The sequence below is a fragment of the Xiphophorus maculatus genome, chromosome 20 (assembly GCF_002775205.1).
Source record: "Xiphophorus maculatus strain JP 163 A chromosome 20, X_maculatus-5.0-male, whole genome shotgun sequence".
Lineage (NCBI taxonomy): Eukaryota > Metazoa > Chordata > Actinopteri > Cyprinodontiformes > Poeciliidae > Xiphophorus > Xiphophorus maculatus.
Window position 1 is genome coordinate 17,400,813 of NC_036462.1, and position 16,613 is coordinate 17,417,425.

General features: G+C 40.9%; 5 protein-coding genes across 5 annotated transcripts; 3 read left to right on the forward strand and 2 right to left on the reverse strand.

Moving 5' to 3' along the window:
• Window positions 1-229: 229 nt before the first annotated feature.
• On the forward strand, window positions 230-7,825 carry LOC102233871 (melanotransferrin-like). The gene is made up of 17 exons (XM_023324578.1): window positions 230-409; window positions 1,611-1,774; window positions 1,963-2,062; window positions 2,149-2,325; window positions 2,508-2,670; window positions 2,779-2,843; window positions 4,689-4,846; window positions 4,948-5,134; window positions 5,223-5,371; window positions 5,457-5,547; window positions 5,721-5,768; window positions 5,859-6,041; window positions 6,204-6,351; window positions 6,716-6,798; window positions 6,894-7,078; window positions 7,400-7,586; window positions 7,678-7,825. The coding sequence occupies exons 1-17, from the start codon at window positions 355-357 to the stop codon at window positions 7,719-7,721; spliced, it is 2,187 nt and encodes a 728-aa protein (XP_023180346.1). The 5' UTR covers window positions 230-354; the 3' UTR covers window positions 7,722-7,825.
• A 1,139-nt stretch (window positions 7,826-8,964) lies between these two features.
• On the forward strand, window positions 8,965-11,565 carry sirt4 (sirtuin 4). Its single transcript, XM_023324624.1, has 4 exons — window positions 8,965-9,056; window positions 9,140-9,624; window positions 10,602-10,896; window positions 10,975-11,565. Exons 2-4 carry the CDS (start codon window positions 9,140-9,142, stop codon window positions 11,125-11,127), a joined length of 933 nt encoding a protein of 310 aa, XP_023180392.1. The 5' UTR covers window positions 8,965-9,056; the 3' UTR covers window positions 11,128-11,565.
• A 321-nt stretch (window positions 11,566-11,886) lies between these two features.
• c20h1orf74 (chromosome 20 C1orf74 homolog) lies at window positions 11,887-12,817 on the reverse strand. Its single transcript, XM_023325287.1, has one exon. The coding sequence runs from the start codon at window positions 12,726-12,728 to the stop codon at window positions 11,937-11,939; it is 792 nt and encodes a 263-aa protein (XP_023181055.1). The 5' UTR covers window positions 12,729-12,817; the 3' UTR covers window positions 11,887-11,936.
• Window positions 12,818-12,830: 13 nt separating this feature from the next.
• On the reverse strand, window positions 12,831-13,842 carry tomm6 (translocase of outer mitochondrial membrane 6). The gene is made up of 3 exons (XM_005810442.2): window positions 13,720-13,842; window positions 13,052-13,184; window positions 12,831-12,923 (listed from the first exon to the last, which is right to left on the reverse strand). The coding sequence occupies exons 1-2, from the start codon at window positions 13,815-13,817 to the stop codon at window positions 13,088-13,090; spliced, it is 195 nt and encodes a 64-aa protein (XP_005810499.2). The 5' UTR covers window positions 13,818-13,842; the 3' UTR covers window positions 12,831-12,923; window positions 13,052-13,087.
• Window positions 13,843-13,874: 32 nt separating this feature from the next.
• On the forward strand, window positions 13,875-16,114 carry LOC102231004 (ubiquinol-cytochrome-c reductase complex assembly factor 2). The gene is made up of 4 exons (XM_005810443.3): window positions 13,875-14,100; window positions 14,964-15,038; window positions 15,758-15,824; window positions 15,940-16,114. Exons 1-4 carry the CDS (start codon window positions 13,963-13,965, stop codon window positions 16,050-16,052), a joined length of 393 nt encoding a protein of 130 aa, XP_005810500.1. The 5' UTR covers window positions 13,875-13,962; the 3' UTR covers window positions 16,053-16,114.
• Window positions 16,115-16,613: the final 499 nt, after the last annotated feature.

Here is a 16,613-nt window from a genome sequence, read left to right on the forward strand (position 1 = left end):
TTAACACACTCTTCCTCTGGCAATTCTAACAGTGTTTAGTAACTATTCAAAATGTTTTTTGTCTTGACCCCGACATATTAAAAAAGATTAAAGTAGAGCTGTATTTTTCACTTTAATTTGTGAAGAGTTTGATCTGGATCTCCTTGTGACAGATGGTGCTGAAATATTTTCCATATGTGTGTAAAAGGTGACTGTTTTCAGTCGAGCTGCCCTTGCGCAACAGATTTTCTCCTCTGTTGTACGCACCAGCATCTCTTGATTCCCTGGAAAATCAGTGGGGGAAAATTCAGGCTTTTTGCTCTCTGCTGACGGCGCTGCGAACATCTCTCTCAACTTGATCTACAGCAGCTTAAAATGAGAGGATCTCATCATATTTTACTCTTTCTCATCTTTGCCTGCTGCATCAGGGGTAAGTACTTGTTACTTATTATTTTATTTTATTATTTGGTGTTGATATTTAGCCCCACTGGGAGTTTGTGATGACCTGATTAAATAGTTTATGGTTAATTAAATGTTGGGCATATGTCTGGTGCAACCTTTACAGTAATATTTCTGATAAATGTTAAATGGTTAATAAGCCAATTGCTATGTACAGTAAGTTTTAAAGATGCTATTTATGCTTTACTTTAATACATTACTGCAGAATCTTAATTTTATAAGAAGCAGCCACTTTAACCTTGTTTCACAACTTTAAAGCACTATCATTTAATTTATACTGGTTTATAAAGGCTGAAAAATAGGCTAGAAGTGCATCTGTCTGTGGAAGAGATGCTGACTAGAATGAACTAAACGACCAGCTCCAATTTGCCAGAAAGAGGCTCGATGAACCACGAGATTCTTGGGAAGATGTTCTGTGTACAAAGTGGAGCATTTTGGAAGGTGTGTGCCCCACTATATCTGACCTAAGATCAACTCAGCATCTCACAAAGTGCGAATTATACACACAGACAGTATTGGCAGTGCTAGTGTGATACTCTGGCTGCTTTGTTACTTCAGGACATTGAAGACTTGATGTAATTGATGGAACCATGAATTCTCCTCCCCACTAGAAAATCCTAAGGAAGAGTGTTTGGTCAACAGCTTGTGATCTTAAACTCAAGTGAATTTGGTTTATACAGCAAGCCCACTTCTTCATGGCTCAAAAAACAAAGGTTTCTGATGGCCTAGTAAAAGTCTGGACTTAAATCCCAATAAGATGCAGTTGTGTGACCTTAAATGGCTTAATACTTGGTGACATTGGTTGTTATTGATAGAATTTAGAGTGAAATTAGTTTTGTCACATATACCAAGTTGTAATATTACAGTCTTAAATGAAATCATCATTAAAAATACATACACAGGTTAACTAAAAGCATTTTGATTTATCTGAAACATTTAAGTGGCAAAAACAAAACAAAAATTCTTTACTAAATAGCTTACATAAAAATGTCCTTATTAATGATGTATTAGTTATTTATAAAGGTACTCTTGTTTTAAAATTATATCTCTCTGAGTCAATTTTTTCCTAGGTGAGACTTGCTGGAAGTTGGCCAGTGATCAGAAAAGAAAGACGTTTGCCTGATTGCCTTGGATGACGTGAACTTTTCTAAAAAATGTTGTTCCTGTGACAGCCAAGAAGATGCGCTGGTGCACCGTCTCAGATCCTGAGCAGAGGAAGTGTGCAGAGCTGGCCAAGGCCCTGGTGGCCGTCCTGCCGCCCGCTGCTGTTGCAGCGTTTGCCAGGCTGTCCTGCGTACGAGCATCCAACACAGCCGACTGCATCGACAAAATCAAGGCGAGTTGCTCTGTAGATTATTGTTTCACTTCTAGGAGATGATTGGGAGAAACACCTGCCAGTGTTGCTTCAGAAATACACCAGGTAGTGGGTGTTTGTAAAATGCTTTGAAATAAAATTAAGTTATAAATTCAAAACAATTGACTTAAATTTTTTGTTAAGTTAAATCCATTGTTCCTTGTTTCCAGGCTAACCGTGCAGATATAGTGGCGCTAGATGCAGGAGAAGTTTACTCTGCTGTGAAGCAGTTTGATCTTGTTGTCGTCGCTAAGGAGGTTTACACTGATGGTAAGGTTCGTTTCATCCTCCTGATATGATTCAGGGTGTTTCCTCTCCCTAATTGAGGTCTGAAAAGTTTATTTGTTCATCTGTAGGAGCTTGCATCCTGTCGGTTGCAGTGGTGACAAACAGGAGCTTGGATATTCGGTCCCTGCAAGGCCTCAGAAGCTGTCACAGCGGGGCCAGGTGGACTGCTGGCTGGAGCCTCCCGCTTGGGTTCCTGCTGTCCAGGAACTACCTAACCTGGAGCAAAGAAAATCCTCTCAGCCAGGGTGACAACGTGGTTCTTCTAACAGGGTTCCCTATGCAGTCTGGAAACACTTATTCCTGCCCGTTTGATACATTTTTATATCAATACTTTAAAAAATGATCACAAAACCCCAGGAATTTCTAAATAAGAGAAAGACATTGTAATATAAAAAACTGCTTTAATGTCCTTCCTCCTCTCTTGCAGATGTTGGTGCCTTTTTCAGAGCTAGCTGTGTTCCGGGGGCTGCCACCATGGCGCCGCCTCTGTGCGCTCTGTGCCAAGGCCAGAAGTCTTACGTCCGCCAGAAGAATTACTTCTGTGAGTCGTCACACAATGAGCCTTTCTACAACAACCAGGGAGCCCTCAGGTCAGCGTGAACGAGAGAGAACCTCTTTAATATGCTTTGTTACATTTTAAAGCAAAAGGTGACCATTAGAAGCATTAGTAACAGGTTTTCCTTTTTGGCTTGGTGTAGATGTCTCCGTAGAGGTGCAGGTGATGTTGCCTTTGTGGACCATTTAGCGCTTGAAAGTATTAATGGTAAGCTCTACATCATACTTTACATATTTCTTTTTCTGTAATAAAACCCCCCCCAACTTTTCTGTGATTTACTGACATCCGAGGCGTGTGACACTAAACAAACAAAATGGTGGCAAGCAGCAAAAAGCTAAGAAATAAAAACAACATTTTTAATTTAAAAAAAAGTCTTAAAAGTGACAAGATTAGAATCTGTTGGAAGATATATTTCATTCCCCATGTGGAGAGAACAGAGCAGCACACAAGACTATTTCTGTATATCTTCACATTCACCTGAAAAAAGTGTGACACTAACCATTCAGTTCTTTCGAAAGGAATTTTCACATATTGATCTTGTTAATCTTTGGAAAAGAAAGTGACTTAATTTCACTGCAGTAACATTCAAAAAGAATTTTTTTAATTAAACAAATTATATCCATAAAAATTATTTTCTGGCTTAGGATATAGTTGGCACACCGTGCATCCTAATTGCTACTAGTACAGCCTGTGGTTGAAATAACTTGAAAAGACTCCTGAAGATTGCCCCATTCCTCACTTTCAGCTGTGAGATGTTCAAAGGGTTTCTTGCATTTATAGCCTGTTTCACCCTGCAGCATCTCCATAAAATCTAAATCTGGGTTTGACTCAGCCCAGAACTTTCCATTAGCCATGTTGCACGGCCCTATTCTGCTTCAGTTGTAATTGCCTTCACAGATGGTCTCAAATTTTCCTGAAGAACCGTCTGATATGTGGTAGACTTAATGGTGACTCTGCAAAAAGTTGCTGACCTCCACAATTTATGTGCCTCTCCATCTGTTAGTCCTGCTCTGTGAAGTTCCTTCACATCCAATTTGTGGCTCACATGTTGTTGTTTCAAGCCACTTCCACTTGGTTGCAACACCGCTGACTCTTTGGAAGTATTTAGTAAAGGAAGCTTCACTACTGGACTTGATGCATAGAAGGCATCCTATCAGAGGATACCATGTGAGCTTCTGAGAATTACATTTTTTAACTGATGCTTGTAGAAACAGTCTGGATGCTTAGGTGCTGGGCTACAGACTTGTGACTATGGAAGTGATTGGAACAACTGAATCCAGTCATTTTGAGCGATAATTGTACCCCTCAGTATAGAGTGCAGTTTGTTTGGAAGGGTTGCCTGGAGAAAACCAACGCTCTGAAAAAAACTAATGGATGATAAGACCTCTGGACCATGTCTTTTGGACTACAGTAGAAGTGTTTTACCATAATGCACAGCCCTGTTTAGAGCAGGGGTTTTCAACTCCAGTACTCAGGGGCAGGTGTCCCGCAAGTTTTAGATGTGTCTCTGCTTCAGCACACGAGTCAAACAATGAAGTCATTTGGAGGACTCTGGAGAACTTGACTGAGCCGTCAGCTATTTCATGACGGTGTGTTGGGCTGGTGACACATCTAAATGTTGCAGGACACTGGCCTTGAAGACTGAAGGTGAATACCTCTGGTATAGAGGAAACCAATCAGAGCATATAACTCAAACAACTCAACTGTTTCAGTTGGTGGTGTTGGAGTAATGAATGGGCTTACTTTGCAACCAATACCTTAGTCATCTTGCAGTCGTTGAGTTGAGTACGAACTCTTCTACATGTCAAAGCATTCTGAAAGCTCATTCTGAAATCTGTCTGAAAGGTTAACCAAAATGTTAACTAAATAACCTGACAGGATGAACAAAGGTGTGTCTAAGTTTGTAATGTTTTCAGACTGGTAGAAGTGACACATTTTCTTTTTTATTGCAAATGTAGCTAATACTATCAGCTCAATTCTGAAACAGAACCAGCCTTTGAAACACTGAAGGGTTTTGTCTCTTGAGTTTTTATCTTGTGTGTGTTTTCTCAGCGAGTGAGCGGGACAGTTTCCGGTTGCTGTGTCCTGATGGCTCACAGGCTCCTCTGAGCCACTACATGAGTTGTAATCTGGGCCGTGGTCCAGGAGGAGGAATGGTCACCAGACATAATTTTCGCAAGGTTGTCCGCAAATTTATATCAGCTGTGCAGGTAAATATGTGGACATAGTTTCACGCTTTTGTTCTGTTATTCTCCAGCCTTTGCTCAACTTTAGCTATGTACTGAAGTAATTTCTAAACTGATTTCTTCAGACCCAGTTTGGTCGACTAGGGAAAAAGAGGCAGCGCTTCCAACTCTTCAATTCATCTCTCTCTGGGGAGTCGGACCTTCTCTTCCGAGATGCAACAGATAAACTGGTTGTTCTGCCGAACGACATGGACGTCAGCCAGGTGATGGGGCTGGATTATGTTGCACTCCTCAAAGGACTCGGCCATGAAGGTGCATAGGATCAGCCTAAACTTTTCAGAAGTGAACAGGATTTAGCTCTTATAGCAACTCTATGTGAATCAGTGGCTTGTGTTTGCAGGAAGCTCTCTCCAGGACAGCGTTGTGCGTTGGTGCTGCATCAGCCATGCTGAGCAGAAGAAATGCGAGCAGTGGGCTCTGAGCATAAAGTCCGACCCACTGGTGTGTGTCAGGGCTGTGTCAATGCGGGACTGCATCGAGAAAATCAAGGTTAATCATCTGAGTCACATGAGCATCGAGAGTTTATCACACTCTGGGATACAAAGTTAAAAACAAGAGATATGTTTTACCTCAGAGGGATGAAGTGGACGCAGTCTCGCTGGATGCAACACACACATTCATCGCAGGGAAATGTGGCCTTGTTCCGGTGGTCACTGAATATTATAGTAAGACTGTAATGATGCATCTTCCTTGGTTTTTGTTTTGTTCTGTTCCTATTTGAATAGTTCTGTGTTCTGAAATGTGTGCTGTTGTCAGCGAGGGCAGCGATTAAATCATTAAATTGTAGTTTTGGTGTTTGTTAATGGAAATAAATGGATTATTTGTTGTATTTTCTCAGGAACCGAATGTGCTCCTGCTGAAGGATCGGCTCACTTGGAGACGGATGGTAGGATGAAGACAAATCGTAGCTCATTGAGCTCGGTGTTTTGTTTTGCTGATATAAACATTGAAACCATCGCTCTCTGCCCCCTTTCAGTGCTGCCCTCAGCTGTGGGTGTGGCTGTAGCAAAGCGCTTCAGCAGTAACATCTTCATTGGGAATCTGGGCGGCCGCCGCTCATGTCACGGCTACATATACAGCCCTGCAGGCTGGCTGCTGCCGTACAGACACACATTAAGCCAGGAGCACAACAGCAGCGCCCCCTGTGATCCAAACCAAGGTGCAGATTTTTTAATTTCCTCATAAGCCCTCAACTTTCTGACCTTTGCGCCTCACTGTAGTGAATGCATGTCACTTCCACTTTAACCCAATGCTTTTTTTTTTGTTTCTTTTGTATTTAAGCCCCCAATTGACTGCAGTCTGCCGTTTTCTGTTTGTACAGTGTACAATACGGTGTTTTGGAAAGGCTGTCTCCCTGGATCTCAGGGGAATCTGTGCAAAGTGTGCAGGGGAGGGACAGGCGAAGCAGCGACCAAACGCTGTACCGACAACCACAATGAGCGTTACTATGGAAACATGGGAGCCTTAAGGTACACAGGACTCCTGGTTTTTCAGTGGTTCTTTTCGACAATAAAGGTCTTTTAAAATTCTTAAAATAAATTCATCTTTTTGTAGAAGCATAATTTTTTCTGATCATATCAGCCACTTTACGTGCTTTTACATCAGAGCCACTTTCACCCAAATACACTTGCAAATATACTAAACAAAGCTTGAATTTTTCTACTTCTTTCATTGAAACATTATGCTACTGTAATAAAAAAAATTATATATTTCATGCCTTTTTACACATCATCATTAGGGCAGCCAATAAGTGTGGAGGGCACTGTAGTGTTGTTCCTGTTTCAGTATTTACCCTCACAGACTGATTTAGTCCATTTTTCTGTTGTCTTGCAGGTGTTTGGTTGGAGATCCAAGCGGGAAAAGCTACGGTGATGTGGCCTTCCTCGAGCACCATAACCTTGTCACTAACATCCTTGGTGAGGTATTGAAGATGCTACATCTATTATGTATGTAGTGCGACCAGCTAATTGACATTGTCCCTATTTTTTTTTTTTTTTTAATTTAACTCTAGCTTTGAATTCCAGTGGGTGGGCGAAGGAGTGGAAACAGTCTGACTTTGAGCTGCTGTGTGCCGACGGACATCGAGCTGCTTTGTCAGAGTGGGAAAGTTGTAATTTAGGAGTCGTCCCACCAAACAGCATCATGACACGGCCTGTGCTCACCGCAAGGGTGTATGACTTCCTCATGAAATCGCAGGTCAGTAATTTTGTTTACATAAAGTCTCATTCATTTCAATTCTGCTGGGAGGACTTAACTCATCAGGTTCTTCTTGCAAGACTAGAGAAAAATCCAACCCTAATTAACCTGTGGACCTGTGACCTCCTCATGGTGTGCCCCGCATACCTTCCAATGACCCCTGGAGACCTCATGACCCTGCAGGAATAAGCAAGTCTAGACGATGGATGTGGGGATGGATGAATCGCTTTCCCATCACTTTACAATCGTGTACTACTTTATGTTGATCTATAACTCTGTTTTTTTTTAGACTCTAAGATGGTTACTTTTCTGTAATGGCAGGAAACTTTGGGAGCCGCCTCAAGCACTGAGTTCCAGCTCTTTGAGTCTCATCGGTACGGGGAAAGTGATCTGCTGTTTAAAGATGCAACGCACTGTTTTGTTCACACAAGCCACATGGATTACCGCTCCATCCTAGGAGAGGAGTTTTACGCTCATGCAGAGGCCGTCTTTAAATGCACGCACTCTGGTAGGACATGGACACAATACGTGACTATGGTGAAAGTTGGATTTTTCTTTCCCCTATAATAACTGCAACCTTTGTGTTTTTTTTTTCTCAGATATCTTGGAGTTTTGTAACCAGGATGTGTGCAGCATATCCTAATGAAGGAAATATAAAATGGCACCATGGCTTCCTCAGCTTCTTAGACATTTAGTTCTTCATCCATACGAATGATGGGTTAATAAAGACTAGAAATCATCACATGACTGAACTGAAAGACACCATCTCTTCTGCTTTCATAATGGGATATTTTCTAAATTAAATGAAATCCTTCATCTTTGTGTTCTTCTAAAGCAGAAAATATATATACATATATTTAATAAACATGTAAAGCCAACACAGCAAAACAAAAGATGTGGCTTTTTTAATTGAATTATTGTGAGAGCTTCTCTATAAATCACAAAATGTATGACATTGATATTCTCAGTAAATACATCTCTCCTATTGACACAAAATTTAAACATTTGTTTGTAAAACTCCCAAGTAATTCACACATAGAAGCCAAAAAAGAAGTCTATCAATTAAAGTGGCTTCTGTTTTAAAATTTGATGGTGTGGTTAGAGCAAAACTGGGCTTATGGCCTCACTGTCCTAAGTCCTAAAATAATCTCAAAGATTTTAATTAATTGTAAAAAAAAAGAAAAAAAAAACGTAGGAAATTAAGTTATTTTATCTTGATCTAACTTAATTATTATAGTGTCTGTATACTTTAGCCAGTGGCAGATTAAAGTCAGGGTTATTTTGTTGGTCACAAGCTGAGAGCTTGAAAACAGCTGCTGAACTGTCACATATCGCTTTTGAACACATTTAAAAGTCTAATAAAATTACAATTCCCAGGTTCAAGTACAGCTAGAATGCAACCTGATGAACACCATCCCCATTCTCAAGCAAGGAGGTGAAAGCATTATGCTTTGGGTCATGTCTTCTGAAAAGGGTCAGGGGTTGGTTCTGGATGACAAAGACTGCCAGGACAACAAAGAAAGGTTAAAGAAGAAAGACATTAAAGTGATGAAGTGGCATAGGTTGTTGGGAAATCTGCCAAGAAAACCTAAAGGACTTACAGAGTTTCTGCCATAAGGAATGGTTCAAAATTCTTCCTGATGATTGCAAAACCTTGTGACAACAAAAACAGTCTTGATATTGTGCTTTCCCAACAAGGACTTTCTTCCCACTCAATCATAGCAAATCATTCTTTTTACGTATTATGTTAAAGTTAGATTTTTATCATTCAAAACCTCAATTTCTTTTCCAACAAATTAAAAACCCTAACCTAACTACTACTCCCAGACTCCTACGCGGCTTTTTGGTGTTACGTTGAAATGGGTACTTCCTGTGTTTACAGCTGGTTTCCATGTTCTATCAGCTGGTTCTGGTTTGACATATTACCTAACAAAGCTGTGCACTACCGGTTACTGTGGTAACTTTACTCATTGAAAAGGTAAAGTTAGTAACTGTATAAATATTTGCGTGTTGCTTGTTGTTACTGTCGTTTTAAACTCTTTAAAACGTGCGCTCGTTCAGATGCGGCTGCCGCTGCGCCTCTTCCCATTTCTCCCCGCTCCTGTCCGGACAGCCTCCTCTGTCCCTGCGGGGAAGCTGAATTTCGTCCCCGCTTGCAGCACCGCCGATGCCCGCTCTCTGGAGCTGCTGCAGGATTTTGTGTCCCGATCCAGGCGGTTGTTTGTGGTCACCGGAGCGGGTCTGTCTACGGAGTCGGGCATCCCGGATTACCGCTCGGAGGGTGTCGGGTTGTACGCCCGCACCGACAGGAGACCGATGCAGCACACGGAGTTTACCCGCAGCGCCAAGTCCCGACAGAGATACTGGGCCAGAAACTTCGTCGGGTGGCCGCAGTTCTCCTCCCATCAGCCCAACTGTGCTCACCGGACTCTGCGGAGCTGGGAGGAGAAGGGGAAGCTGCACTGGCTCGTCACCCAGAATGTAGACGCCCTCCACTCCAAGGCAGGACAGACACGGATTACGGAACTCCACGGCTGCGCCCATAGGTGAGGAAGGCTGAGTGACCCAAGGTGGGCAGGATCCCATAAGAAATAGAGCTCAGTGGAATTCTAAATAACAACTATGATGCAAAATACAGTATGTGGTTATGTTAAATGATAAAATTAGTTGTGCATGTCAGTTCTTACTTGCCTTGAAAAGGTAAGTCTCAGGGATCATGCTGTAAGGCACAAGGACAAAGATATATAAAAAACAAAAATCCATTATTTTGTCCCCCCCAAAAAATCCATCTAAAGCTAATCTAATGAGATTCTATATATTTTGGCATCCCAAAAGAAAATATTAACTAAGACAAACCTAACTAACTTCTTACACCACAGAGCTTCAAAACTGAAATGATGTTTTCAGGTTGTTAGTTATCTGAAATTTAATTTTGCATGTAGGCCAAAGGTTCAATTTTGGCCTCAGGTGAGCAGACATGCTCAAGTGAAGAGTTTCTACATGTTGTGACCCCAGATGATTTGTGACAAACTACAGAAAGAACTTCTTTTGGCTTTTCTTTTACCTGTGACTCTTCCATAAAGACACACTCTTCCACCTGAGTTGTATATCTCTGTAAGGCTAACTATTATTCAGAAAAGCTCTCCTTGCCTGGCCTGTCAAATGTCTTGCAAACCAGACATTCAGGTTTGCAATTTCACCAAACCTGAATGTCCTTTCTGGTGATGGATTGATTGAACCGAGCTCTGTGAGATGGTAAAAGCTCGATATGTTGTTTTATGATCTAGACCTAACATAAAAGTTAACAATTCGACTTTTGTTTTCTTTTTTTACTTACTATGACTTGAGTGGGATTGGTTGCACAGGATTTTATTTAGGAGGAACAGATTAAAAGGAGCCACATACAAAGGCAAGTCCTACTTTTTAGACTTCGATTAGTAAAATATGTTGAAAAGCTTCAACTCTGTTCATCTATCATAAAAACTCCCACTCTTTTCAGAGATTGCGTTTCATGTGTTCTCAGGGTAACATGTCTTGGCTGTGGCAGCATCACCGCGCGGGAGCAGCTGCAGAGGCGGTTTGTCTCATTAAACCCGGATTGGAGCGCTCAGGCAGGAGCCGTGGCTCCGGATGGCGACGTCTTCTTAGATGACGAGCAGGTCCTGAACTTCAGGGTCCCGTCCTGTGAGCAGTGTGGGGGGATACTGAAGCCGGAGGTTACATTTTTTGGAGACACGGTGGCCAAAGCAACGGTGCAATTCGTGCAGGAGAGACTGGCAGAGGCGGATGCAGTGCTGGTTATCGGCTCGTCGCTGCAGGTATAGAAAAGCAACCAATTTGTGATGTCGGCCGTGTTTTCCATTCAGCTTTAAGTTCCCTCCTGTGTGGCTCTGCAGGTGTACTCAGGATACAGGGTTCTACTGGCAGCGAGCGACAAGAAGATGCCGATCGCCATCCTGAACATCGGACCCACCAGAGCAGATCACCTGGCAGGGCTGAAAGTGAAGGGCCGCTGTAGCGAAGTTCTGTCAGTCATCCAGCCCCTCTGACCCCACGGACAGGTTTAGAGTCGTCTCTGCTCTGCTGACTGAACTAACTCAGACGTTAGTAATTGACCATCAGAACGAGGTGACGTGAAAGGATCGATTAGAGGGCAAGCACTGCTGTCCTGTCAGCACTTTCCACACTGCTGGAGAAAAAACAAAACGGTTTCATAAGTCCAACTTGGGTGTAACGGGAAGACTCAAACTGTGTTTGGTTTGTTTCTGTTTGACTTTGAGCTGAACATGACGAGGATCTGTCGCATCTTCTCAGAGTGTACACGGTTCTTTAGAGGTGCTGCTTTAAAATGCAACTGTTTTTATCTAAAGTGACTTTTACTGAAAGATATTTGGAGAAGAGCAAGTAGCTGCAGAAGTACAACTACTTATTTGCAAAATGCAATAATTAAAATGCAACTGCTGTCACAGTGCAATTAAAGATTTTAAATTCATTTGAATTGTTAAATTCCTTTAACATTTAAATTAAAACATACTTATTTTGTTTCCATTTCTTTCAGATATAAAGTTCTGAGATTACTACAAATAGCCAAAAACACTGAAATAGAAGATATAAATCCAAAATGTTACATTAGAATAGTAGGATATTTCATTGACCACTAGACAACTTGAATGAAACTTTTAAAAGTGGCTTCTGTTTAAAAACTAAACACCAAAAACTTTTTGGTGCCATAAAAAGTTATGGATTTTTATGGCACCAAAATGTTCTTAAATTGTGTTTAAAGAAAAAAAAAGACGCAAAAAAACCCATCGCATTCAAGAGCATTTTATTTCATTTTAAACCTAACTTTGTTATTGAATCACAAACAGATGGAGGGAAGAGTGACGGTGGACTGACTGATACTGAGGTCCTTCATGATGCTTTGCTGCTCAAATCTCTCCTGCAGCCTGAACCTCCAGTTCTCCAGCTCGGGCTGAGTCTCCTCCTGCAGAGCGGCGGGAACGCTGAACGAATACAGACAGAACCTGTGAGCGTTGCCGTCCGTCTGCCATGCTGCTGATGCTGTAGCCACCACCAGCGGCGTCATGGACAGACAGTTTTCAAAGCTCCTGGCCTGATCAAACCAGTAGGTGACTGGGTAACCCAGTAAGAGACCAAATATGGTGCACAGGTTCCAATCTTCAGCTTTCTCGCCAACATAAAGAGGTTTATCAGCCTCGTCGTGTCGCTGAAACTCCTCCAGAAGGAGCAGAAAATCTGCCATCACACCTGTCAGCCATCTTCTCTGAGTATTAGAGATGGTGGGCTTCTCCAAAGACACAGAGACATTTACAACAGGCGGACCACCGTCACAAAGCATCTTCTCTAAATTAGATCTGAGGGCATCTGCGTTGATAATGAGACTGTTTCCATTTAAATCCAGCGTGAGGAGGGATTGAGACACGAGCTGGAGAGACTGTAGGCAGCTCAGATACCGCTGGAGCTGTTCGGCACAGGCAGCGTTGCTGTCGTACAGGAGAGCAGGCTTCAGCCCCAGATCCACAGTCAAGACCTGAGCAGCAAGATTCAGACTTTGAGCCACGGAGAGACCCTTTCTACCAGAACGCAGAGAGTTACGGGCTGCAGAGACAAAGAGGTCCTCCACCGTCATGGTTGCGATAAAATAATGAAAATAAAGTTTTTTGTGGGAGAGTTTGGGGCAAATTCAATCTGTACGTCAAAGAAAATAGAGATGACACCTGTGCACTTTGTACATAGGAGAAAAACAATGTCATGTAAACAAAAATATTTTGTTTTCCAAGTGTTTCATCATGTCCCTCCCTTCTTCTTTGTTGGTCCAAGATTTCTAAAAGGAGCAAAGCCATCACTTTAGTCACAAAAATAACTTTTTTAAGGAAATATATTGCTTCTACATTTTCTGCCAACGTTTCAGAATAACTGTAAACTTTTCCGTAATACAGAAATATCTCTTACAATCATCCTGTTTTTGGTCAAGATCAGCAGCTAAGGTTAAGTCACCGGCTGAGGAGACATCAAGTCGAAATCTGAGAGGTTTCTAGCGACCCAGACTCCAGCGGCAAACAAACCCAGGTTAACCAGAAGATTCCTGAAATGAAGAAAACAAAGAATGAAGCACATAAGAAATTATTAGTGTTTTTGTTGCTTTGGTGTATTTCTATTTAAAGAAACTTTACGTGTAAGCTATTATGGACTACTTTAGTTTGACTGGATCGAGAACCTGGAGGCTAAGTCTAAAACCCAGTTCTCTGGCTCCTACCATATTATTTTTAGGGATAATATGGTCACTTGTTTTTTTATGTCTCCCTGAAGATCGGAAACCCAAAGGGTTTGCTAGTTTAGTTCATGCATCGTTTAGGCGTAACTTCCCGAGAGTTAACGAAGGAGGAATGGATATTATATTAGAAATTACACATATAAAATATTTACATATCACATGGAATACATAAAAACGAGAAACCGTACGTGTAAATAACATGCTTTAGCTGACTAGCATTAGCATCAGTGAGCGGTACCATAGACATGTCTATGAGGGGCACAAGGACAAATCCAGCAGCATGAGCTAACGCTAGCTGCACCGTTAAACTCAGCACTAAATTAACACAAAATAATACACTTCTCACCTCCTAAAGTCGTTTCTGTCTGTCGCAAAGCGGTACGTCGAGCTGATCCACGCAGACACCCGGGATGGAAAACTCCCTTTCACGTTTGAACCGCTCATCGTGCTAGCAGAAGGTGGCAGCGAGGAGCGAAGACGGAACCAACGTAGGCATTTGGGAGAGGGGACTAATTTGGTTGTGGCACAAATAAGGGTGCCCGAGAGGATTAATCTCCGCTCGTGTCAATTTAATATTACATGACCAAAGATGTCTGCCACCAGATACCGTCGGTTCCTTAAACTGTGTGAGGAATGGCCCCGAGACGAGACCAAGAAGGCGCGGGATCTGGGGACATTTCTGCGGCAGAGAGTGGCTTCCGCGTTCCGCGAGGGTGAAAACACGCAGGTAGAAGGTCACGCAACACGGCTCCATCTAGGAAGATCAGCGCTAACAGAGGACGCCCTTGTTTTTAGCATTAGTTGTTGATACCTGGGGGAGCTTCTTTATTAACTCTGACAGCACTATTAATAATCTGGCTGCAAAAACAGAAAACAGACGTTCGACTTTGTAGAAATAGTAAAATAAAAAAACTATTTTTTTAAATTACCTTTTGCTCAGGTTTTATCCTAGATGAACCAATTAACTGGATGCTTTTCTTTGATTGACCATTCTTGGTTATAATCAAGTCAGATACTGAAAAATCAGGTTTCTTACTGTTCATGAAAAAAAAAAACTCACTAGTTTCATCCTTTAGACACATAGCCTCAAACTGAGGCAGTTTGTTGATTAAAAATAATATTAGAAAATCAGCAGCACATATTTTTCTCTTTTTTGAGCTAAAGTCCTTGGAAATAAAACTCAAAATACTTCCTAATTCAAACCAGCAGGTCAGACCTGAATGGAAACCGGATGTTGGTATTGGTCAGGAAAAATCTAATCAGTTCATCTGCTCTAGATTGATTTCTGAATACTTTACATTTATATATTTAAGTAATACTGACTCCAGTTCCTTGCAGTTGTTACAGTAGTAGTAGAATTATGCACATGACATAAATTTAGGATAAATATAGGAAACACTCATTTTAAACATCACTAGTAATTCATAAATTTGGGGGGGGGGGGGGTCAAATTCCAAACAAAATACATTAAGTTTATCAAACTTTAGCATCTTGATTAATTACTAATTAGTAAAAGGTAAATAAAGTTATTGTGGATGCTCCTTGACATACAAATAACACATTTTGCTCCTTCTCGTCATATTTCTCCAGCTTGCAGATCCAGAGAAATGTGACCAGATGTATGAAAGTTTGGCTCGCATTAATGGAAATGCATACAGACAGCGGGTAAGTATGCATCCAAATGTACTGCAGTGATGAAAACCTGGTTCTTTGATGACTTATCCCAGCTTAGCCAGTAATCCAGTTCTTTTGCTCTACAATGTTTCACAAAAAGATTTATGCTTCTTGAACGATTTCACATTTTGTTTTATAAAAGCCACAAATGAAATCTATGTTATCGACTTTTTTGACATAGTAACGGTACAAAGTATTGACCGAGGAAGTCTGCATGCAAATACATATCATACCTTTCAGATTTTTTGTGTTAAATGCAAACCGTATTATTATTTTCCTTTCACTTAACAATTCTGAACTACTTTTTGTTGTTCAATCACATAAAAATCTGAGTAAAATAAAATGAAGTTAGTGGTTGGAATGTGACATAATGTGAAAAGTAAATAAATACTTCTGCAACTGTGAAGAGGATAGTAAACATGTTTTATTTAAGATGAAGGCTAAACTAGGTTAACATGTAAAGAACCTCAACTTTTAAAATCTAGTATAACCACAAATGCCACATTTCTAATGCACAGAGTGTCATAGACTTTGTGTTGCCAGTGTTTGTCCAAAGAACGTAAACCAACTAGAGTGAAAATATATTGTGTGTGTAGCCTGGAAATTCCACCTTTAGCTCCTAATAATAAGTAGAAATTGTGCAGAAAACAGAAAAAATGTAGCAGGAAGCTTTGTTGTATAGAACGTAAATATGTTTGTGTGTGTTTTAGTTTCCTCGTGTGAGAGACACAAGTTTTACAGGAGTTACAGCGGAGGAGTGTCGAGTACTTTTGTCAGGTATGCACTCTAATTACAATGTGCGGTGTCATCATTGATCTTCACTAGTTACAGTAGAATGACCCTGAAAATATAGTGATGTATTTTTACACCTTATTTTATTATTGTTTTACAGGCAGTATGCAACAGAGCATGGATGAGGAAAAGAAAGGTTTATGGAAGTCGCTAATGGAGAGATTCTCCTCCAAATCACCAGAAGACGGTCCAGAAAAAGCTCCTGAAAAATAACATTTTTCTTTTCTATGTTGCTTGTATAGAAATAAATATTATCTTTGTGGATTTGTCTTTTATGGACTAGTAAAATCTTTAAATCATCAATATTGCTTCTCAAAAACAAAACCAGAACACCTGAAACAACCAAAAAACGTTTCTAACAGCAATTGCAATACACTATCACTTCATAGGCAATAGTCGGGCTGTTAATATGTCACATGGAAAAATCAGAAACTTAAAGGACATGGAGGAAATGAAACATGAATAGTGGAGGACACAAGAAGGGAGAGAGAAGAAATACATTTAAGAAAGCATACGTGGGAAAAAATGAGGAATAACACCAAAAAGGAAGGAAGAAATGGGGACTCGATGCAATGAAATTGTTCTGTTCACACAGGCTAATGATGAATCCTGCTGAATCTTGAAAGACTATGATAGATTAGACTGAAAATAAAAAAAAAATTAGACTGACTTTGAGTGATCGCCTTAAAGCAACAGTTGGGAGTTGTTGGAGAAAAGCAATCACATCATGTCATAATTTTTCGGTACGATGTTTTAAGACCATGGCATTTTTCT

Coding starts and splice junctions, on each gene's coding strand:
- c20h1orf74 (XM_023325287.1), bottom strand. CDS start 12,728: ATGACGGTGGAGGACCTCTTTGTCTCTGCAGCCCGTAACTCTCTGCGT.
- LOC102231004 (XM_005810443.3), top strand. CDS start 13,963: ATGTCTGCCACCAGATACCGTCGGTTCCTTAAACTGTGTGAGGAATGG. Junction 15,039..15,757: donor GAAATGCATACAGACAGCGG/GTAAGTATGCAT, acceptor TGTGTGTTTTAG/TTTCCTCGTGTGAGAGACAC. Junction 15,825..15,939: donor GTGTCGAGTACTTTTGTCAG/GTATGCACTCTA, acceptor ATTGTTTTACAG/GCAGTATGCAACAGAGCATG.
- tomm6 (XM_005810442.2), bottom strand. CDS start 13,817: ATGAGCGGTTCAAACGTGAAAGGGAGTTTTCCATCCCGGGTGTCTGCG. Junction 13,185..13,719: donor GACAGAAACGACTTTAGGAG/GTGAGAAGTGTA, acceptor TCTTCATTTCAG/GAATCTTCTGGTTAACCTGG.
- LOC102233871 (XM_023324578.1), top strand. CDS start 355: ATGAGAGGATCTCATCATATTTTACTCTTTCTCATCTTTGCCTGCTGC. Junction 1,775..1,962: donor ACTGCATCGACAAAATCAAG/GCGAGTTGCTCT, acceptor CCTTGTTTCCAG/GCTAACCGTGCAGATATAGT. Junction 7,587..7,677: donor CTTTAAATGCACGCACTCTG/GTAGGACATGGA, acceptor TTTTTTTCTCAG/ATATCTTGGAGTTTTGTAAC.
- sirt4 (XM_023324624.1), top strand. CDS start 9,140: ATGCGGCTGCCGCTGCGCCTCTTCCCATTTCTCCCCGCTCCTGTCCGG. Junction 9,625..10,601: donor CTCCACGGCTGCGCCCATAG/GTGAGGAAGGCT, acceptor ATGTGTTCTCAG/GGTAACATGTCTTGGCTGTG. Junction 10,897..10,974: donor TTATCGGCTCGTCGCTGCAG/GTATAGAAAAGC, acceptor GTGGCTCTGCAG/GTGTACTCAGGATACAGGGT.